Source organism: Hermetia illucens, chromosome 2 (genome assembly GCF_905115235.1).
Source record: "Hermetia illucens chromosome 2, iHerIll2.2.curated.20191125, whole genome shotgun sequence".
Classification (NCBI taxonomy): domain Eukaryota; kingdom Metazoa; phylum Arthropoda; class Insecta; order Diptera; family Stratiomyidae; genus Hermetia; species Hermetia illucens.
The window spans coordinates 83,013,500-83,038,130 of NC_051850.1; the positions used below are offsets into that span (position 1 = coordinate 83,013,500).

General features: G+C 38.4%; 1 protein-coding gene across 1 annotated transcript in view; it reads left to right on the forward strand.

Annotated features, from left to right (window-relative positions):
- LOC119647444 (division abnormally delayed protein) overlaps window positions 1-24,631 on the forward strand; it is a 276,981-nt gene that overhangs the window by 159,442 nt on the left and 92,908 nt on the right. The window contains exon 2 of the mRNA XM_038048367.1: window positions 16,761-16,904. Within this exon, the coding sequence (XP_037904295.1) occupies window positions 16,761-16,904 (144 nt within the window). The remainder of the gene's footprint in view (window positions 1-16,760; window positions 16,905-24,631) is intronic.

The window sequence follows — 24,631 nt, forward strand, 5'->3', positions numbered from 1 at the left end:
GCTTATAAAAACTGTTCCGCTCGAAACGTCTCACCATAGAGTCAAAGCTCTTACTGTACAGGACTATGATCTTGCCAGTCCTCATTTGTTCCTCGGAAACGTGGGTTCTTAGCAAGAAAAATTGTGAACTCTTGGCCGCGTTCGAGAAGAATCCTCCGACGAATTTTTGCGCCCGTACATGAGGTATGGTGGACCTCGGCGCAAAACCGGGATGTCTGGAGTTGCTTATTAAGGCAGGCCTAGACCGGATACAGGTTTTTGCGCCGTTGATGATGATGATGAAAGTTTTATCACGTCATAACAAACGCACTGAATATAACCGAAAAAAGGCAGCTTCGTAAATTGTGAATCATCGGCTTAAATCTACGGTGAGCTACCGCAAAGCAGTTAACACATTCTAAGATTGGTGCTGTAATTGCACTACAAAGTGGTATAGCCACTAATAAAAGCAATAAAACAAGGTGTTCCAGCAAGCTGTCAATGCATGCTGAACGCAATTTCTATGACAACCTCTTCTCCCAATTATATTAGGTTTTCTTCTGCCTTTTCTCTTTATTCTATTACACTGTGTGTGACCGCTTGAAAAATATGAAGTCTATTTTTTCGTCCTTTGGTTTTTGTGAGAATTGTTGCAGATACCACTGAAGGATACACTCTTAGAAAGTCAAAACAAAAAAAAATAATCACCAATGTCGGGTGCAAACAGAATTCCATAAATTACATTAGAGAAAAGTTTAGGGGTATGGGTAAATTAAAAGTTGACGTTGCCAAAACTGCCAAAGATGCTTCGCAGGTAGTCATATGGACAGACTAGAGGCCAGTGTAGGCCTCAGGCGCACTTATTTTGACATACTGTATGATATTAAGCTGCCGAGTAAAAATAGGATTTTGGTCTTGATACGACCTGATTGTTGCAGATTCTTCAGGTATTGGATATGACTATCGCTAGCAGCTGCTTTCGATTCGGAGCCTTGCCATTTTAAAATAAACTTAGAAATCACAGCTTAAATAAATTTATTGATATAAAGTTAAGGAATAATTACCGTGACTCTCTCAAAGTTAAAATTTTACAACTTTTCAATAATTCGTTTAGCTTGACTGAAAATTCATTTTTAACTCAACTTTTTAAACTTCAATTCTTTTTCACATTTCATTTCCAAGCCTACTCCGCCACGAAGAACACCGGTGGTGGCATCTGACAGTCGAATTAACAACATTCGAAATAAATTTCAAATGTTGTTAACCCTGCTGCGCCACAGGATATTAATTTTACGATAGTATACTGTTAAAACAAGCAAAAAAGGAAAATCAGTTTTCTCAACCACTCATACTAAAATAGTTTGTGTGAAACAAAACTTTACTAGAACCGATTCGATGTCTGTCTGTCCGTCTGTCACACCCGGTTTATTCGGAAACGGCTAAACCGATTGTCACGAAATTTTGTGAGAACGTGTGGTCTGTTAATTCCTTTACATAATGCCGTCATTTTGTGTTGAGTTTAAAGGGGGGCTCCTCATACATGCGAGAAGAGGGTATAATTTTTTGGCCATCATCATCATCATCAACGGCGCGACAACCGGTAACCAGTCTAGGCCTGCCTTAATAAAGAACTCCAGATATCTCGGTTTTGCGCCGAGGTCCACCAATTCGATATCCCTAAAAGCTGTCTGGCGTCCTGACCTACGCCAGCGCTCCATCTCAGGCAGGGTCCACCCCGTCTTCTTTTCCTACCGTAGATATTGCCCTAATAGACTTTCCGGGTTGCATCATCCTCAATGGCCATGTGGCGTATTAATTGAAACCGCTTAATTAGTACTTGTCGAAACTGGAAACATAGTTGATATCGGGTTAAAAACGTGACCCCCGAAAAGTGTGATCTTAACTAAGGTTTATATTTTTCTAACGATATTGAGGAAGTTTTGGAATGCGCTTTGCGTACATACATACATTATTTATTCAACTTTAACCTTTCTTTGACAAATTCAGCTCTGCATTGGATATTTAATTTCAGTAATATCAGACCTGTGTCAAAATTATTTTCGATGTATAGTCGACTGCCTTTGTGAATGGAAACCTAATAATCCACCTCGTAATCGAAAATCTTTGAGTTTTAACTTTGTTGTTGCTTAAAATGACAGAAAATGCAATCTCAGACCGAAGATTTTTTTTATTTATGTCCAACTCCTTACCGACCCTTTTCTTTTGCCCTATTTTCTGTATATAGTGTAGAATATATAGGTAAAGTGATTTTTTGTTATACAGAGTCGTTCGGAAATTATAGTGTTAAACACGTAATAAGTCACATGCCAGATTTATGTCGATCGCCGTAATAAAGCTCATATTTATCGATCAGAATGACGTTCCAATGACTTCGCTAAAAGAATAAAAATTGAAGCCAAGGCTGTACATGTGTTTCTTCAAGAAATTTAAGGTTTATGGATTAGGTATAGAAGATTAATGGTCAGCATATTAATTTTTCCAACCCGATCACATAGTTCGTTGTTGAAATACAGAGCAATATATACACCCATCTCCAAAAAAAGGTGTTTTTCTGTTGCCACGCTAGAGGGTGCTGCGATCATCTTAGAGAAAAAAGTGAATAGCACTTTAACGTACAGACTTAGCTACAGTTCGCAAACTAGGATTATTAAAAACTAAACTTTTGATGCCGTGTTAAACTTTGTTTTGGAATTTTGGCGTTTTTTTACGACTTCTTCAATGAATAAAAAAAAACTACTGAATGAATCGCAATTATCCTAGTTTGCGGATCGTAGAAATATGTTCTGAATAAGTCGTGAAAATTTCAAAGAATTCGGTTGGATAGATTTTGAGCTATGGTGGCAGCTGATTTTCAACATGAAGTTTCGAGAAAAACGCATTTAAATTTTTAGCCATAAAACCTTAAACCTTAGGTTTTTTGAAGAAACACATGTACGACCTTGGCTTCAATTCTTGTTCATTTAGCGAAGTCTTTCGGACCGATAAATACGAACTTTATCACGGCGATCGACATAAATCTGGAATGTGACTTATCACATGTTTAAGACTATAATTTCTGAATGACTCCGAATATCAAAAAATCACTTTGCCCATATATTCTCCACTATAAAAAATTCGATTCCGTGGATCCCCCTTAAGGAGGGTTTCTAATCAGTTTCCCCAAAAAGTGTCCGCCTTGGACACTGCATAGAGGCAGCCTCATGTTTTTTTTGCAGATTTTTGGGTTGGTTACTGAGATTGGGTCCCTTTCACTTTCGACCCCCGCACTCCCTTCATTTCCAACAAATCACTAGCAGACAGAAGGACAGACAGACTAAATGTCTGTGTCTGTGTAAGGTTTTGTTTTACAAACCAAACCTTAAAAATCATGAGGCACTTTACGCCTGGTTCAGGAGTGAACTACCTCGCCTTCGGCGAAGAACATTAGTTGATCGTCAATACTCGATGGTCGCATTAGCTTGAAGTCTCTTATCGCCTTTGAAATTTTTTTTTGAAACATATTTGCGCATTACGTTTATTAGCGATCCTCACATTGTCAATATCCCTAGCTGTTTTCATTGCTTTCGACCCCCTTTCAACCAAAGCGAAAAAACTATGCGAATTTTGCCTTTTGCTCCTATGGAATAGGCAAATTTATTTCAGAGTGAAACTTATGTCAGTTACATCGAGTGTTTGGGCTAGGGCTCTTGTTGATATCAAACATTGGAATTTGAAATTGAGAATTGTATTTTTTGCACTTGCACATTTATATCTCATAATAAAAGGATAGCTTAGTGGTTAGAGCACTAGGCTGTCATACGGAAGGTCGCGGTTCAAATCTCACTGGTGGCAGTGGCATTTGCATCGTGATTTGACGTCGGATACCAGTCGATTCAGCTGTGAATGAGTACCTGAGTCAAATCAGGGTAATAATCTCGGGCGAGCGCAATGCTGACCACATTGCCTCCTAGTGTACCGTTACGGTCTTGAATGAAGTGCTCTAACACACTTGAAGGCCCTGATCCAATATGGATTGTTGCGCCAACGATTATTATCATTATTATATAATCAAAGCATAAGAACTTTTCCTGCTCCAAACGCTATAAAGGTAAACTGAATAGGTGCAAATGTTGTATTGTTTAGGCAATTGACGCCCTTCGCGTGCTGGGGATGAGTTCACTTCCACTCCTATGGTATAGTCCGCAATGCGCTAATAGTGTTCTATTTCCCAGTATATAGTCGCCGAAAATATCAAAGTACGACCACATAATGCAGTCAATAAATCCGCGACATGTATTGTCTTCTAACCACTCTTAATAGCAGCGATTTGTTTTCACAAACATACCAGGAATGACAATGGCGAGATTATATTGCATCAACATATGTATGAATGCATCAAACAACGCTACCAGTATGGTTTCCTTGTTGTTCTTTGCAAATTGCTGCGTGGACGCTATCGGCTGTGGATGCTTGTATTGCAACTTTTAATAGCAGAATCACAACCAAAGGGCACACAATTACTTTGTAAATTTCAATTCGTGCACGTGGGTATGCTCGCTAAATACAATGTTTTCCTGTGAATCCATCTGTTCATCACAAATAATAATTTCGCGGCTCGCGGTTCTTGTTAGTTTCTCCATCATATCCGTTGATATATAATCTGTAGGATGTTTATCAAACCACTAATAACCTAGTTAATATGAATACGATTTGTATTATTTGCGTTTGGTTTTAAATTATGGTTGCCAAGTTTTCAAAACTGTACGTTAGGAGCAGAACTTTATTTAGTTAAAATGGGAGCAACGTTTGACAGCATTCTGAAATGAAGGAAAAAATCTCTTATATTTGAAACAACAATATTCTCCTTAACATCTATTCCTTTCAAAGAATCATTGGTTCTTTTATTTTCAATCTAATTAAATTCAATCAACTTGGCATTCACTAAGTTCACAATAAAGTCCTTTGCGCGACCAAATATGCATAAAATCTTCACTCTCCCAAGTCGTTATTAGCGAACATTCGCCGCTTTTCTGACTTCAACAAAAGGAAAATATACGATACATAGATAGCTTGAGTGAGATTGATTAAATCTGTAATTAATAGAACACATTTTCATTTCCTTGTTGCAAATTGGTGGCTAAGCAGCATCTGGTCAATGGCGAATTCAAAGCAGGGACCAATTTCTTGGCAACACTTCAAAGCCCATTGAAAGTCGAAATAATGATAGAATTCTTCTTGATATTTTCTCTCAATAAGAAAAATAACAAACGTAATGTATACAGAGCAAAGATCTAGGGAACATCTGTTCGAGAAAATCTTTTGAGAGGAAATTTTATAATGAAAATAGACGGTGGTTGACGCCAAATAAATGTTATCACGTGAGAATTCTATCCTTTAAAGTTGGGAATTTTTAAGTCAGAAGAAAACTTCACCCTCAGGAAATAATATAGAGACAGTGCCTGATAAGTGTCTATTCATTGCGGCCACCTGAAGGTAAGTTCATTCCTGGAAAAAAGCGGGTAGGAGGATTCACTAAGAACTCACAGGTTAAACTGTCTAATCAAGAATGCATCCGGATATCTTAAGTTTACTTTCCATTAAGATGCATTTGGTAGTCCATTTTCTCTCTATTAGGCTGGCAGCTCAAATCCAAAATTGAAGGTGTCTTCCAATGCAACAAATTGTGTATCGATTAAATGCCGACTCAAATAATCTATTACGTGGGTATGTCATTGTAGAAAATGTCTAGGAAATGTATTCAAGGCGGATTGCACGCTGCAAGAACCCATACCCTTTTGTACATTTGCTTCATTGTATAACACATGACGAGATTCAACGCATACAAACTTTTCCGCAAAAGGCCTGCCAACTAATTCTTATTCTGCCAATCCAAATGCAACTAGCCAGACTTACTGCCGCCTTCCCGAATGTCTGGTGTCATCGATTGCGAAGAAATGTTGGATGATATGCAACAAGGAAGAGCGGATTTTATAATGCTAGTATAGTTTTCCAGGTCATTTCACAGCTTTGAAACGTGTCAGTAAGGGAAAGCTCTATACCGATAAAACAGGGTACGTTTTCGGTGAAGTTGTCTCCATTGACAATGTTTCGTAACTATGATTTAGTTATACGTTCAACGTTGTAAAAAGCTATCGTACTTATTACTGCCAAAATTTTATTACCATTGCCCTAGCTTCCAGTCAGACCAGCAAGAATTATTCGTCAAGTTCAAAACATTTCGATTATTCTATTTCTTTCACTTATGGGACCACCATATTTGTCTATTCATTTGTTATGCTAGGAACCGTAGTAGTGAGTTCCTAAGGTTAGATTTTAATTTATTTACTTAATTTCTATTTACAATGTGAGAAAATATGCATTTCAGTGGCATCATGTTCTGCTTTCGAATAAATTTAATACTAAATAATTTATTAAATTGAATTCTTCTGTGAATGCTGAAAAATATTTTCGGAAATAACGTAAAAAACTGTGGAACTATTAAAAGTATCTTTTTTCAGCAATGTTTTTTTTACGATAGATGCAGATGTTATTTATTAGGAGAAAAAGTTCGATTTTTCGAAAAACATAGCTATATATATCTTAAAAGACTCGAAATTCGGATCACGTGTCAGTAAAAAGAACCTTCCAGGAGGAGGGTTTTTGTGAAAAATGTTCATTTCTTCGTCTTCTTAATTGCCATGTTCGAAATAAAACTAAATTTAATTCCATTTTTGATGGTAATTTTCCCTCGAATGTAATTAAAATTAATTAATGAATTTAATGCTGAGGTCCTAAAAAAAGAGAAGTGGAATCAGAGCAACGGTCGCAATTCTATTGACTAAACTATTAGCAGAGTTTAGTGGTATGTCCATAGTCCTTCTTGCAATACTCAATTCATAAAGTAGCCTGGGCATATCCCAAAATCCCAATCGATCGAAATTTCGCCAGAGCAAGGACTGCCTTCAAATCTTCTTCTTTTTCTGCAGCCCGTTCACAAGCGAGGTCGGCTCGTCGTGATCGGTTTCGCCATTTGGCTCTATCGAATGCCTAATCTGGGTGCAATCTCGAGGATTTTAAACCCCCATCCATCGTTTCGAGCCACCATTGTCTGGCCTGCCTTTTGTTCGATTGCCATCGACTTCGATGTTCAGATCAATATTGGCAAATGAATTCTCGTTAACACGAATTGCGTGACCATACCATCGAAGACGCCTCTCTCGTAACTTTTCCACGATCGGTGAAATCCTCATTTCGGATGTGATCAAAACGCGTCCCGCCACTAGTCCAACGTAACATTTTTGTCTCCATTACCGCAAGATGCCGTTCATTGTCTTTTATAGTTGGCCAACACTCAGAACCATAGAGAGCGACAGGGTGGACAACATTACGGTAAATTTTGGATTTGAGATGTTCGTTGATGCGTCGATGACAAATTACACCTGTTGTGGAACGCTACTTCATCCAGGTTGCCTTAATGCGTGAAGCAATTTCATAACGCAGTTCTCCATTGGCTGATAGCGTTAATCTGAGGTATTTAAATCACTCAAATATCATGACATATTCAGAATAAAAAGTCAGACATCGTATATAGCGTAGGTTAATTGTTGACTATGGCGACGCATGAGGGCAGCGCTATTCGAAAAACAAAAACTGGCGGAAGATGACCGTGTATATGGTCCGCCAGCACCTAGGCGCAGCTTCACTCAACACGCGTTTGTACTCCTCTGTGGTAGACTGGATCGAAAATATGGGGGAGTCTCTCTGGCGAATTAAGTCCCTCATGCCTCCTATATAAACTTCAGAAGTTTAAATATTGGCTTGGAGAAAACTCAAGAAATTATGGAAATCGCATGCGAAAAATTATAAAACGAAAAATTAGTGGTCAACCCGAGACCCGAACGTCGAAGAGGAAACGTGGTTGACGGATGACATCCCCATTCGATGCTTCTTCTGCTTAGGGTGTCCTTATGTCGGCATCTTCCGGTTAAGAAATATAGCAATAGTCCTTTTAGGTGAGTTTTGTTGACAACTAGGAAAATACAAAATAACATATCTGACCATTCAGAAGCAAAGAAACAAGTCGGGAAACTGGAAGCTGGACGCCTCAGGTACGAAAGGTTTTGTGTATTTCTTAGTACGTAGCACGTAATATATGCATATACAATATTATGTGAGAATATCCACTTTCGGATGGGATTGACATCCATAGTCTTGAATTTGCAAGGAAGCGACAACCTTGACGTATTATAACTTTGTTAGTAATAGTGCGATTTCCACCAAACTTGGTGAGATCATGCTCTATGTTATACCCTATATTATTTCATGGTGCTAACATGAACTTAAAGGGAGTTTTGCAGTCAATTACTAAAAATTATAGTAATATACTATTATTAACTTTATTTGTACAGACATCAGTATGGAAAGTATTTCAGAGCCCAGGCACCATATAGTGGCAGCCTTCTGATTTTTCGGTTTTGTAGTTTCTGAGAATGGCCCCCTTAGAGGAATGATCACTTTCAACCCACTACACTCCCCACCTTTTCAACAAATTTCAAAACTAAGACCGGCTTCGAAAAGTACTGAGACCTTTAATTTGATACCCCACTTAAAAAAACCACATGATGAAAAAAAAATGTACCCCCCACTTTTACATGTGTGGAGACCCCCCCCCCCCCTTAAATTCGACGTAGAGGGATGTAACTCACTGTATGCGTGAGCGTTCACAGTTGCCGCCTTTTTACCAAATTTGGTGTCAATCGCTGTAACCGGTTCCTAGAAAAATGCGTGTGACCGACGGACAGACAGACGGCAAATCGATTTTAATAAGGTTTTGTGTGTTTGTGTTTACACAAAACCTTAAGGTAGAAAAAGAAAAAATTCAAAACAAGCAGGAAAAAATATATAGCTAGACAATAAAAAAAAATGTGGATGTAAAACAAAAAAAAAAAGAATTAAAAGCAATTTATGGTTACTCAAACTTAATCTGCGATGGGAAAAAACTATTTGTATGCAAATAAAAACCACCAAACCGGATTATGTAACTATAATCCAATAATTGTCCGAAGTGCCCTCTATATACCAAAAAATAAAGTACAAATCTTATTTAGGTAGCGAGTTAAAGGATATAGCCCGTAAAGAGCTCTTAACTGCTTTTGGTACTTTCGACGCTCGTCATTTCATTGACTTTCTAAGGACCTTTTAGACTTTCTATTGAGCTTAAAACATTGAAAATATATGCCTTAGGACGTACATGAATTTTTAAAGCAAGAAAAATGCAAAACTTGAGACGTCTGTAGGGTCTTCCCCCTTAAGAATCTACTTTTCCCCAAGTTTTTTTGATGGTTTTGTGTAAAAAACTCGCTTTATCGGTTTGTCGTCTGTCTGTCACACGCGGGTTTCTCGGGAACCGTTATATTTATTCATATGAAATTTGATTGGAAGGTTGCAGTTTTGAGTCCCATGCATGCAGTAAGTAACGTTATTTTACAGTGAGGGATCCCCATACATGCAAAAGGGGTATATACAATTTTTTTTTTCATCAAATAAATGCATGTTCTTCTTCAGCCTTTGTTTCGTTCCGAAACGGGATCGACTCGTATTAATCGGTTATGCCATTTTACTCTGTCAGACGCTCGATCTGAATATAAACACGAAGCTTTAAGATCACTATCCCCCGTTACTTCGTACGTGCCCATTCTTCTAATCTAATGGGGAAATCTCAAAAATAAAGTCACGAAACTGCGTGTATAGTGGGGGCGAGGGCAGTAGATGTAGGTTAATCGTGTATTTTTGAAAGATGATGATGGTGGGACAAAGATATCACACTAAATTGAACGAAAGTTCGTTTTACGGATGAATCATATTTTTCCTTATCCATTGCGGTGAAATATATATGGTGTATGAGAAGTGAGAGATTCCTCCAACAACTAGCAAAATATCCTGCGTGAGCTATATAAAGGTCCTCAGAAATCAGCTTGCAAAAGTCTTCCAAAAAGCTATAACGCAAAATTAACGATATCAGCATTAGAGTCTACTCGGCGGACAACGGAACACATGACCCTTTGAGCCTCCTAAGCAGTGAGAGGAAGTATGTGCTGCAAAACACCGTGTGAATTACTTTCTGGATATTTCATGTTGAAATGGATGATTTTCCTAAATCGCAGTAGATACGGAATAGAGATGGATTTGAATGAAAGCGTTTTAAAAGACCTATCGGCCAGCTATATATATTTTTTACGTCAAGTTCTTTTGATTAATTAAATGAAACCATCTGCACTTAAGGTTCTATATATTAAGTTTTTCTAGATGGCAAATGGAAGTCATTTACTCATACATGTATGTATGTATGAATGCATAAACACTCTTCTACGAAGAATTCCAATAAAAAAAATTAATTGCGATCTTAATCACTGAGATATACTTACCAATAATTAATATTTGCTAATGTCATTACCTATAAATGTTGTATTTAAAGCACACATCGTCCTGCGCGGTTCTTGAGTTCCGCCCTTTGTCCACAATGAAAGAAAAATTCATTGGATTTCACAAACTATGCCAATAAAATCTTGCCCATCAAAACCGAGTTGCTCCAAATTGATATTGTTGAAGATATCCATTTCTCATCTCATCCATTACACTGCCACTTCCGCCGAAACAAAGGGCTTCTTCCGAAATGCGAGAAATGAAATCACTCCATTTTCCATTTTGGTTTCTCTATAAAGCTTTCAACGTCTACAGTTTTGTTTAGATTGAATTTTTCAACGTTATCTTTATTTTCCACTTTCGATTGAAACATTCAATTGGATTCTATTATTTTATACCTACAGCCACCTTCCATTAGAGTTTATTTTTGTTCCTTACGCTTCAAACGAAATGGGGGGAGTAAAAAGAATGGCTTGATTGTCTATTTTCTGAAACACGTGAAACAGGAGCATGAATAGATTTGAACGTATCCTGGATACGATATGAATCTTTTACTGAAAACACAAAGGGATAAAGGAATACATGATTTGTGCACAAAACAATAAGTTGATTATTAGGGAATCGACAACACGCGCAAGGTACTGGAAAGTTCTGCCGTGCATATGTGAGAAAGTAGAAAAATACCGTCGTAGAGACACTAAATGGTTAGAAGGAAATTTTATTGGACAGAACAGAATATTTGCAGTAAGAAATCGATATGGGCTGTTAGTACAATTCCTATTTCTCTCTCGACATCCATACTCAATCATTATTTCATCCTATTTAAAGCAGCAGGACCTTCTGGGTCCTGAGATTAGGATAAATACTTCAGGAAAGTTCATTCTTGAATAAAATTTTTAATTTTTGACCTTATTCATCATTAAACTAAACTGTTCAGTTTGATAATACTCATTACCAACTATTTGAGAAAATTTTGTTTAGGAATCGAGGGATTCCACTTAATGGCGGACCGGACCAGTTGGAAAGCAACATGCTTTCGCGGTTGTGGTCCACGGACCCCTCGTTCTTGGGCAAGCACCCAATATGCAAAATTTAAGACTTGCGGTGTTGCTTTCCAACTGGATCCGGTCCGCCGGATGGATGGATGGCGGACTTAGGAATCCTTCAATTTCTAAACAAAACTTTATTTTAGTCTTGGCCGGCTTAGGCCAAAAAAAATGTTACGGGGCGGATTTGGGTTGGGCGTTGGGTAAATTTTTTTTCATCAGATATAGTCATGTGAGGTATCAAATTGGAGGTTTCAATTAGTACTTTTCGAAGCCAGTCTTAGTTTTAACATTTGGTGGACAGGTGGAGTATACGGGGGGGGGGGGCGGTGAAAGCGATCATTTTTTTAACGAACCCATTCTCAACAACTACTTAACCAAAAAATCTGAAAAAAGATCAGAGGGCTGCCACTATATGGTGCCTAGGCTCCAAAATACCTTGCATATCTGTTCAAATAAAGTTAATAATAGTACATTTCTATAACTTTTAGTAATTGACTGCAAAAGGCCCCTTAATTTCACCCTAGAATCACGAAATTTTTTCGCCAATGTAAGCTACAGCATAGAGCATGATCTAATACACAAAACCTTTCATATGTTAAGCGTCTAGCTTCCGGCTTCCCCACTTGTTACTGCGACCTATCTTATTGGATGTTCGTTGTTGGTTAGTGAAAACTCAACTGAACTTATTGCCTAGCGCATGTGTTAGAACCTTGCACTGCTATGGCTACGGCTAATGACTTTTTCTCTTCAGTACATGCTCGAACAGTGTGTTGTCGTAACCTGGACTGGCACGATGATCAAAATAGGGCTCCGGGAATTGGACAGGATTCCGAACAAAGCCCTAAAGTTGGCTGCAAATACCAGGCTCGCATTGTTCATAACCACATTTGAACCGTGCATAGTGGAAGGAGTGTTTCCGCCCGGTGAAAAAGGCAGAGCTTGGTTCTGCTACCGAAGCCCCAAAAACCACCTGGCGCACCCTATTCATATTGTCATATCTGTCTTTAGAGAGGCTGCTTCCGTTCGTCGAGATAGCGGGTGGTCTTTTGAAGCGGCAGTATGGATTTCGCAAAGCGTGGTGCACGTTCCAGGCAATAGCGACGTTCGTGGTCCTGGCCCGGGAGGCATCGTGGTGACGCTGGATGTCGGGAATACCTTAACTTGGCTAACTGGGGTTAAATTAAGGCGCTAAACTGGTTACTTAGCTCGAATTACTTCTCTTAAAGAAATTTGTTGTGAATTCAGGTGTTCCCCAAGGTCCGTTATTGGGGACCCTGCTCTGGACATAATATACGGCGGTTTTCGCGTACAAAAGGGGTAAAGTTGATTGGTTTTGCAAACGACCCAGCGATGGTAGCAATTGCGAAACATCCCCAGGACGTGGAACTGTATGGAAGTGAAATCATTCATGCCATCAAAGCATGGCTCCAAATGGTGAAACTAAACCTAGCGAAGATAAAACGGAGGCAGTTCTTATTACCAATCGCAAGAAGAACAATATCGTCAAAGGCCAGATTGGTAATCACGAGATCGTTTCAAAATCGATAATAAGATACCTGAGGTAATGATTGATCCCAAGCTGAGCTTCAAGGGGCACCTGGACTATGCGCGGAGAAGAACAATATCGTCAAAGGCCAGATTGGTAATCACGAGATCGTTTCAAAATCGATAATAAGATACTTGAGGTAATGATTGATCCCAAGCTGAGCTTCAAGGGGCACCTGGACTATGCGCGAAAGGCAGCGAAGTTTGGTTCACCTCTAGCAAAGATGATGCCTAATATTGGAGGGCCAAAATCTAGCCGCCGGCTACTTATCGCAAGGGTGGTGAAATCCATCCTGCTATACGCGGCTCTTGTCTGGGACTGGATAAAGATACTAAACCAGAGAAGGGTAAGTTTGGCATACCGGAATACATGATTTGTGCACGGGGTAAGACAAGAATATGTAGATACGCGTGAGATCAATTTTGATACACACGTATATACTTGTATGCGGTAATAGGTACTGTTTGTTTGTTTTAATATGTATGTACATATCTTGGAGTTTGGTAATATATGAAGGAATACTGTGCATTCTTAACTATGGAGAAATGGAAAAACATGCATTGAGTGTTACTCACATAAGATGAACCCAAAACCTGTATACCTGAAGCATCGAGCTTCCGGTATTCCAATTTGTTTGGGAATGGTTTGTGGTGGACATTATTGAAGTACTGAACAACTTAGGTGTTTTTTGGGTGCCACCCTAGAGGGCGCTGTGCTCATCTGAAAGATAAACAAGTCGGGAAACCGGAAGCTCAGGCGCTTCAGGTATGAAGGGTTTTGTTTGCTTCTTCTGTGAGTATATTTGAGTGCAGAACTATCCCATTTGTACGTAGCCCGTTATGTACATGCAATTAGCATGTCAGTCTACTCACTTTAGTGTGACATTGATATGGAGTTGCAGTAAATTTACACGGTAAATCCAGTTTTGAGTTACTGTAACTTTGCTAGTAGTAGCACGATTTTGATCAAACTTGGGGATAACATGCTTCATACAATATTCTATACTACTACAAACTCTTATAACTCTGGGATAAACTCAAGGGGGGTTTTACTCAATTTCCCAAAAAATATGGCAATATACTATTATTAACTTAATCTGAGCAGGTATCAATATAGAGAGTATTTTGAGGCCTGGACACCATATAGAAGCAGCTTCATGATTTTTTTAAGATTTTTTGGTTGAGTAGTTTCTGAGAATGAGTCCGTTAAATAAATCATCACTTTCGACCCCTCCGACTCCCCGCGTTTCTAAAAATGTCAAACCTAAGACAGGCCTCGAAAAGTCCTAATCGAGACCTTTCATTTGATACCCAACATGACTATATTCGGAGAAAAAATTATATTATTTTTTTCAGATTTTTGGTTAGGGTAGTTTCCAAAAATGAGTCCTGTCTCACTTTAAATGTGCACATTTTGACTCCTTGCACGCGCGTTTTACAATTCACGTCAAAACTGATATCAGATCCTGGAAGTATCAACTGATACCTTTTATTTGATGCCCCACATGACTATATTCAATGAAAAGAATTTTTAGGAAATGGCATGTTCAATTTTTACCATATTTGGATATTAATAATATATCAATCAAGTATTATGCACACACCTGCAGAACTATTATCTAGGCTTTTTCAATTTATTTTTTGTAGCTCGCACTGTGGGCTCCAGTCCCAATACATGGATTTCAGCTTGCATTCCTTTTCATCCTACTGTAAAAGCGAAAGATATTGTATATATGAAGAGCAAAGACACAAGAAATGTAATCTTTACACGTACCCGGAACTGTAGATACTTCTCTTACTGCATTTGGGATTGTCTGGAAAATGTGGTATTACACGCGCAAATGTCGCATCAAAATACTCAATCAAGAATAGAGCGATTGACGCCTAGCTAGTGCCTCTCTATGTTTTTAGCCTCAGAGGAAACCTCCAGTATGGCGCCAAACTGTCTATATACACCAAATACTTAGGTATTCTATATCCTTGCATGCTTTCACGAGTGTTGCATTTCCAGAGCTCTGGAGTGGATGTCTCTCATTATGTTTGAATGCCTTTGAGAATTGTGACAGAGATAAATGATTAAAAATTTATAAATAGCCGCAAGCTGCTTCACCGCATGTGCATTATGTAACCACTACAACAATAGTGATTAACGCAAAAACGGGAAATAGTCCTGGAGAGAACCACCATGGTTGCATGGCCTGCCAGCGATTGCTAGCTGTAATCTGCAGATTGTTAAAATGTATGGCTAGCCTATTCCCGGAAGATATCTGTAATGAACTGACAGGAACAATTTCCTGTCCTGCTTTTGTCGTCTATGCCTCACTATGTGCTGCAATTAATTTAGCGCGATTATCGGATGGAGATGGACGAGAATACTTCAATTTTGAGGTCGTTGCTACGATTTATACGAACATAAGGAGAAGTTGGATGCATAGGACGGATCGGAAAAATAGATCAACGTAAAAAAGAAAAAAAAACGAAAGTTGATTCTCTTATATAGTGAATTGAACAGCATATGAGTAAAATGCTGTTCTGCACTGCGACCTCACCAGGATTTTAAGATAAGTTCAACCGCAAACATGTCATGCGACATACAAGTAATTCAAAATGAGTCCACAAGACAGTGTCAATGTCACAAACATGTCTACTATCATTCGTCGTTTATAAAAGAAAACTTATCTCCTTGAGTAAACCTGAAATTGGTGCACGGGTTGTAGCTTTTTCCACTTCATGGGAGGTTGGATATTATTTGAAAAATTTCTCCTTGACTTTTCTCAAGTCTCCTGGAAAGTATTCTACTTCGGGACTTGAATTAATGAGCCTCTCAGCACACACTAGGGAAGTAATATACTTGTACATATACTTATTCCCATGCAGCAGAGGTGTTCCTTATTCTCATTTAATCATGTTGGTACGGACCATTTTTGAATGCATCCTCGAGAAATGGTACTCGAGCTTAAATTTTCTTTGAATCCTGATCTCTTCACAAAAATTTTCACCTCGATAATCCTGAAGCTCACATTAGGTGTATACTTTATATTATGTTTACACCGGAAGGAATTTCATTCATAGAACACGATCCAAAGAAGACGTGGGCCTTTTTTGGTGAAGATGTATATGTACCTAGTAGAGCACAAGGATTTTAGAAAGCACACATGTGCCCCAAGAGTTGGATGAACACTCCAGGGCTCTTCACACATATACAAAAACACAATATAGTGCAATTAGTATGGGCCAAGTTGAATGAGCAGAAAATCAAATTGAAAATAAAATAACGACTCGACCGCTGCCATCGTGAAATGTCCAGAACGAATTGCACCCGCATCTGGTACTTCTCCTAGCTCAGGTTGGAAGAGTTTCCTCCCTGCCTTGGTACCTCCCGACCTGAAATTAAGCGAACTACAAATTAAAAGAGGGCTTAGATCGATGAATTCATTATAATGCCAGAGTTGACCCTAATTTAGACGAAAACAGCGAAGAAATCTCCTAACCAAATTGGTGCAAGGGTTCGCAGAACGTTCACACGGGGATATGCATCATATGTATGTAGTTTATTGCAACTATTGTCATCAAATAAGGGTTGCCTTATTGGTTTCTTTCATTTGTAATCAATTGCGACATATTGCTTTATAGAAGCCCAAGCTACCACGGCTTGTCATTCTGAATGTGAATGTAATTTATTTAATTGCTGCCAATAAAATTAAGTTTTAGCTTGCAATACGACTCTGAATGCATATTTAATCGACTGACTTAAATTTCTTCCAGGATCCGTATGTGGTGGTCAATGCTGCTCGAACAAAACCGAAACAGAGCTTCTCAAATTAGCGACGAGAGAATTCGAGGCCATGTTACATCATCATACCAGAAGTGTACGAGGCGTTTTGCATACAACCTCAGAAACATTTCAAGGTAAGTTAAATGCAACCAAAAAAATTCCCGTCAATATTCCTTATGTACGTCGGCAGCTTATGCATTAATATGTACCTGCCATATTTAGTTAGGCAAAAGTTGGCTTTATATTGGACAGTAACCCAATATTATATGTTTACTGATTGATGGAGATATAAATTCAAAATTCATTTCCTAGAAATTTGGTACGCCGCCTTATGGAAGCAATTCCCGACTATGGAATTGAATATTTGGAACGGACACAGCCTAAAAAAGATGTTCCCAAACAACCAAACGTGATTTCGTCCCAGTGTTTCGCAGAATGGAAGTAACAATTGAGTTTAGCTTAATATTACCCAATTTCCATTGCGTTCCGACCTGTAGTTTACTGCCCACTTAATAATATTGGTTAATGTTGGTTCACTGTCCATCTGTCTACGGGTCTATGTTTCTCACACGTACTTTTCTTCGAAATGGTGAAACTGGCTGACACGAAATCCAATAGAAAAGTTGGAACTGTAAGCCACAAAAATTCTGTAAATGACATCATTCTATGTTGAATTTAACGAGAGCGTGTAAATTTTTTTTCACTGAACGAGGCTCAAATTCAGCATGATAGTGTAGACCGTTTAACATTTACAATTAATTTTTCTTTGTATAAAAATTCTTTTTAAGGTTTTGTGCGAAACACAACCTCATTAAAATCGAGTCACACAAAACCTTATTAGAATAGATTCGATATCTGTCTGTCTATCACACCAAATTTACTCTGAAATGGCTAAACCAATTGTCACGAAATTTGGTGAGAACATGTGGTTTGTGAATCCTTTTACATACAGTAAGCGGCGCCATTTTCTGTTGTGTTAAGAGGAGAGGGGGCTCCATACATGTGTAAATTTTTTTTCGCAAAGTATGGTCGTCAAATGAAAGGGCGTAGTACTTATCGAACCTAAGGATATTTTTGATACCGGATGAAACATAGGGGAGTGGCGGCTCAAAATGTGTGCCCCAAAACATGTAAAAGGGCTATTTTTCAGAACCTATACAACCGAAATCTGAAAAAAAAACAATGGTGCATCCTTCTAGGCCTCAAAATATATCCCATTTCCATGCCTGCTTAAATAAAGTTAACGATAGTATGTTACCATATTTTGGAAATTTACCCGAAACCTCCTTAAGTTCATGCTAAAAAATAAAACAAGTCGAGAAACCGGAAGCATGAAGCTTCAGGTATAAAAGGTTGTGTGTTTCCCTATATGAGAAGTAGATTTCCATTTAAATCGCTCAGTTCTGGGTAGGTTACTGCCATTGCCAGAACTGAGCGATTTAAATATCTCGACATGCAGGTTACTGCCATTGCCAGACTTCAACGATTTAAATATCTCGAGTCAATGCTATCAGCCAATGGAGAACTGCGTGATGAAATTGCTTCACGCATAAGCGCAACCTGGATGAGGGGTCATTCCACAACTGGTGTTCTTTGTGGTCGACGTATCAGCGCACGTCCCAAATCTAAAATTTACTGCAATGTCGTCCGTCTGCCGCTCTCTATAGTTGTGAGCGTTTGCCGACTATAAAAGACAATGAACGGCGTCTTGCGGTAATAGGGACGATTATCTCCAGATCAGGCATTTGATAAAATAAAATGACGAAACCGATCACGACGAGTCGACCTCGCTTGTGAACGGGACAAAGGCTGAAGAAGAAGAGAAGGATGTGAGGAGTGCACAACAGCTGCGTGTCACATAGTTAAAAATTCCATTGCTCTCTATTTTTTAGAAAGCGATTTAAATAAATAATTTGATGGAAATCCCTGTATTGATAATATTCACCCTCATACACTTCACATTCTGAGTTTAATATTATTACCAAACGCCAAGAATGTAACCTACATCAAATATAAAAAAAAAGCCTCGGGATGGATGCTGTTAATTCGGACGAATTTGACACAAATAGTTGGATTTTCATGAAATTTGGCATGTGGTGCAACATTTAGTACACCTAGGATGAACTTATGGGGAAGTTTTTAGTCAATTTCTAAAAGTTGATAATATACTATTAGTAAATTTATTTGAGCAGATACCCGAATGGGACATATTTTGAGACCTAGATTTCATCTAAGCGCACCACCCTGATGTTTTTCGCATTTTTGGGTTTTGGGATTTTTTTCACGGCAAAACTAATGTCAGTTTCGGAAAGTACAAACCGAGACCTTTCATTTTATACCCTACACGACTATGTCCGTTGAAAAATTTTTTGAATCCTCCCTTTGCATGTATTGGGAGCCCCTCTTTAAACTCCACCTAAATTTATGCCACTCACTGTATGCGTGGGAATTCATAGTTTCCATCTATCTACCACATTTCGTTCGGATCAGTTTAGTCGTTTTGGATTTTCTCCAAAACGTGTGACAGACAGTGAATCGATTTTAATAATGTTTTGTTTTACACAAAACCTTAAAAATGGTATGGTTATAAGCAATGATGTAGTGTGTGTAAAGTGTGACAAAAATCTAACTATTATTAACAAAGTTATAGAAGGTCAAAATCGTGTATTTTCCTTGAATTTATTGTACTCTAAGACGTATATAACGTCATCATCATATAAAGAGAACTTATATGAACGGCGAGGTTGTATCTTTAGTGGTTAAAACAAGTTCAATTTTGATTGTTGTGATGGTTTAAAAAAGTTTTGGGAGAAGGTTCGCCGAGAACGTCCAGCACAAAATCTAATTGAAACTTTGCTATAGGGCATAAGCTTCAGAGTCGATCGGAGCTGAAATTTGCCATTGAAGAAAAATGGAGAAAAATTGCAAAAAAAATGAGAGTATGGAAGCGCCGCATTCCATAGTCAAAAAATTGTTCGTGTGAGCTCGAAGAGTCCGAGAGGTGTGCAAATTGCTGCAAAGTCTTCGATGAGTGGAATGGGGTACCGGTCCGGAATCGTTTGCATTCAGACGTCCATAATCCCCACATGGTCGCCATTCGCCGTTAGGATTGGAGATCACATGGAGTGCAGATGAGCAACTGCTGGTGGAAACTCTGCATGTACCCTGCTAGTTCGTTGAATTCTTTCCGCGTAACAACGAGCTTCTGGGGTGGAAGAGAAAGCACCTTCGAGAAAATTGGGAAACCAGGTCTATTGATGTACTGGACATTATGCTTAACTGTGCGCAAATGCGTGGATCGGCAACGTCCTCGTCGTCAAAAATCATGGAAAGTGTATGATTGTTCGCGCAGGTTACAATTTTCCTTGACGACATAAGAGAGGTTGTGGGATCTACCAGGGACCTATAATGAATATCCACCGTCAGCCCATAGTGTCGGCGTCGGCGCCTAATATGGAGACACGGATGTCAGCTAAAATGAAACGCCAAGAAAAGGTTCGACGCAAGCCAAGTGCATGTCTATTTGCCTGTAGTCGTAAGAGTTAATGCGCGTGAAGTTTGTCAAGTTGGTGAGAAAATAGCTTGTTGGGTCTGCAGGCGGGGAGGACCGAGATTTCTGTGCTTGTGTCTTCCAAAAAATTGGGCCAACTAAGGGAGTCGTATAGTGTTGACGCCGCTCTGGCCTTCAGCGCGAAAAACGTGCACGAACTGGTACATTTCGTGACCTCATCTGCAAACCTACGATGGTTCCAGCACACGTTGGAATTCGATGCGTAGTCGCACCAAACATCGAGTGAATCGCCTCCAGCACACATTTATATGACTTGCCTGCCTTTCGTCGGTCGTCGAAGTCACAAGGACTTAGGTAGGTGGATCATGGAGCTCGCCGAAATGGGTTTGGATAGCGAGGTGAGGCAAAAGTAAAGCAGGCTCCACACGCTTGCCGCAAACTAGTAACGTTGACAAACCTTTGCCTTGATTTTGCATATCAGCATCGTCATCGTCTGTAAGTGCGTTAAACTAGCCACAGAGGTGCAACCAAGTTGCCGACTAAGTTGTTTGTTGACGCGAATGCACGTCTGTGGGCAAGCTGCGATTGTGCGAAACCTGATCTGTCAGTACTATATGTCTGATGTACTAGAATAAAAATAATCACTAAGCGAAGGGGAGTAAATTCGTCCTTCTATTTACATTTGATTTAATCACTAGGAACACCGCAGGGATACATTTAGTTGAACAACATCAGTAGCTAGTTAAATCTATTTGAGATCATCTGTCTTTCGATCCTGCTTTTAGTTCCACTTTTACTATAAATGAGTCAAATTAAATTGATTCTGCGATTTACTAGAGTCTAGATATTATAATTTTTCAGAGGCTATTTGACTTATGTGTAGTAATGTGATATTTATATAATCGCATGAATGAAACGATTCATAATATAATGCTTGCAGCATCTGCTAGCAAACGAAAAGCTGAAGGTTTGAGAAGGCTGACAAGTATATCTCTGAATGGAGTGAAATTGCAGTACATCGATACTGTTCCACGTGCTATAGTGTTACGCTGAACTTTGGTCTTTCGGTCGGTTTCATCTTCAGTAGTTCTAGTTGGAAGGAGAGATATCTTCCATCCGTACCGTTTGACTGAAAACTGTGCTGTAATACTACTGACTAGTATCTTTTACGTCTTTATGTTGATCCCCGGGCAAACCGTTGCACTCACCATATCGTTTCGGATTCGATATTGTTGACATGGATATGTGCAGACCTATGATATGCTGAGAAATTTTTCACTGCGAATGAATGCCTTATATTACATATGAATGCACCGCTACATGGTATATTTTTCAGTTTTTTAGTCAGTAACCAAAGGCTACAAACTTAGATAGTCTGGACTTGTTTACATAATTAATTATGGCAAAAATGAATTTAAAATTTATTCTGTTTCTCGCAAAACACTACATGGTGCATTTAAGCAAAATTCATGAAAAAATCTTCAGTTGTACATGATAAGTTTTTCTCTTTTTTTTTAAATTAGAGACGATTTAAATATTTTTATTTTTTTTTTATTTATGCAGTCATTATTATGATCATCCTACATATTACAAGTAGGATGGAGATTGAAAACCTTCAAAAACAGAGAATGCCATATTTCGAAATGCAAATAAACGATGCACTCTCCAGTAGTTGACAAGATCTCCGAAAAGTTTCGCTGAACTTCAGGAAAGGTAATTTGAATGGACGGTTCATCGCTTTTTGTTGCGTGGATGGAAGCATATTGATAACAAGTCGGAATACTGGAAGCGGCGCTTCGGGTATAAAGGTTTTGTGTTCACGTTATGTGAGAAACTGTCTACGCACAGTTTTCCATTCGTAGATGGCTAAAAACCCCAAATATTCCTTCATATTCTTTTCAAACTACAAGAAATACGTACATATTACAGACGTAGATATTATGCTCACCCTAAACAAACATTGCCTAGAATACTATACTTATATATGCACGTATATAAATTGATCGTACACATATTTTCGATTTACTTCGTGCATAAAAGTATATGTATGTATATATAAAGTACGAATATTGAATACCGCTGGTTCAATATACAAAAATATCTATCTGAAATAGGCACTTCCCGAAAGCTTCATTTACATATACATATAAATACATACATATGGCCGTCTGGAGTAATTGATATTGATATATAAATGATTAAAAAACTGAAACGAAATGTTTTCCTACGGCCTCCAATTCACGTGAGCTCAATTTGTAGTGGTTTGACGAATTGATATGTTATGATGACGTCATACACGTTTTAGAATGCATGAATTCACATCATCATAAAATGTAAAATTTTCACCGTCTATAACTTTGTTAATAATAGTTGGATTTCCTTCAAACTTCCCAAAGTTATGCCTTGTGTTATGCCTGATGCAAGTGCAATTCTAGCATGAGGGGGGTGTTGGGTTCCGGCTAATTTCTAAGATATGGTAATATATGCTATTAATAACTTTATTTGTATAGATATCGGAACGGGATATATTTTGAGGCTTAGATTTCGTTTAGATACACCATTGTGATCTTTTTAAGATTTTCGGTTGAACGAGGCCTATTACACTTTATGGGGGTCATATTTTAAGCCCTCACTACCCTATGTTTCACTCGATATTAAATATGAGGCCTGATTCTAAAAGTACTAATTGAGCGCTGTCATTTGATGTGGGTTACATGGTTGCATTTTGTGAAAAGAAATTTTGCACCCTCCATTCACATGTATATGGAACTCCCCCTTAAACTTAACACAAAATGGCGCCACTTGCCGTATGTAAAGGAAACAGCAGACCACACGCTGTTACCAAATTGGGTAGACCGACAGGCAAATATCCAATCGATTCTAATAAGGTTTTGTTTCACATAAAACCTTAAAAATGGGTAGTTTCCAAGCCCCATGTTAAATACGTTCAAATGTAATGACTGACCTTTATGCTAGGTCGTATTTTGTAGAGAAAAACTATTATAGTGCGAACAATTGAAATGTTATACCCTCTGCTGTTACATGCTATGTTCAATAGCAATGAGGACTATTTACGAAGTCTAATCTACCAACAATGTCAGCTTTAGCTTTTGCAAGCATGATATCATTCAATGGTAGAGTTAATATTGAATTTTTGAAACGATATCACTCGCAAAATAATAATTCTACTAGTCTAAAAAAAAATCCCCTGGAGATACTGGTGTTTAGCATTTTATTGATCGAATTTTTATTTTCCTTTGGAAAATCACAGAAGCTGCCCTTAGTCAATGTACTTTCTGCAAAAGAAGTTATCGATTTGAAAATGTTCATTCCTGGTTTCCGATTCAATGGTACAAAATGTGAAGTACAGACTTTTTTTCGAGTGATAAATTTTCCTTAGAATAAGAGATATTACAAAAACTAAGAAGTTGAGAAGAGAAAGGACGAAAATCAATAAACTCACTTGAGCCACATTGATTGCCCTTCTCATCCGTTTCTGCTAGAATGGGCACACAATGTATACCAGAATTAATTTCTCAACTCCTGCTTGGAGGGATTTATGGCTTTCGGTGCCAAAGGTTTTCGACAACGTGTGAACGTCCTTGCGAACTGAAAGTGTTAATGTAACCCTAAAATTCTGTCCTCTGTATTGACTTACATTTGAGAAGAGTTTCCTGCAACAAGGCTCGTCCAATGATCTAATTTTCTTATTCTCTCCTAATAATTCACGAAAAACACTTCCGTAGAACAATTATCAAATGGCTTCACTAACCATTTTGGGTAACGCTAAAAATGTCGAATTTGCAACAGATGCTGTAACGAAATTTTCGGGATATAACTTCCTCGAGCATCAGTAGGAAACTGCTGGCTTGCCTAATGTATCCAATTCGGAAGGAAGCGAGTAAGGAAGGAAGGAAGTAGGACGGGAAAGGCACTGAAACGTTGTCTAACATAGTCAACTTCCAGTTGTCGACTTTACATATATATGTATTCATATATGTGGAACTGGTTATAGAATGTTGGTTTCGAAAACCGAAATAGATGGAAGTGAAATATTTCTTTGAGGCTTGCTTGTAATTGGCATAGGAATCCATTACGGTAATTGAAAGGGGTCCGGATATTTGCATGCAGTTGGCTCAGTTAATTTTTGGAAAGTTGGCAAAACGTAAATTGGGAAAACTAGTCCTACTACTACAGGAAATAACTTTGGGATCGTATATCACTTCTGAAGGGATCATGGTCACGTGTCCCAAAGTATACTGATTGAATGAGGCCATACAAAGAACAGATATAGAATCTGATTCGAAATGGGTGGTGGAACTGTTTACCTAATGAAGTTTAGAATAATGA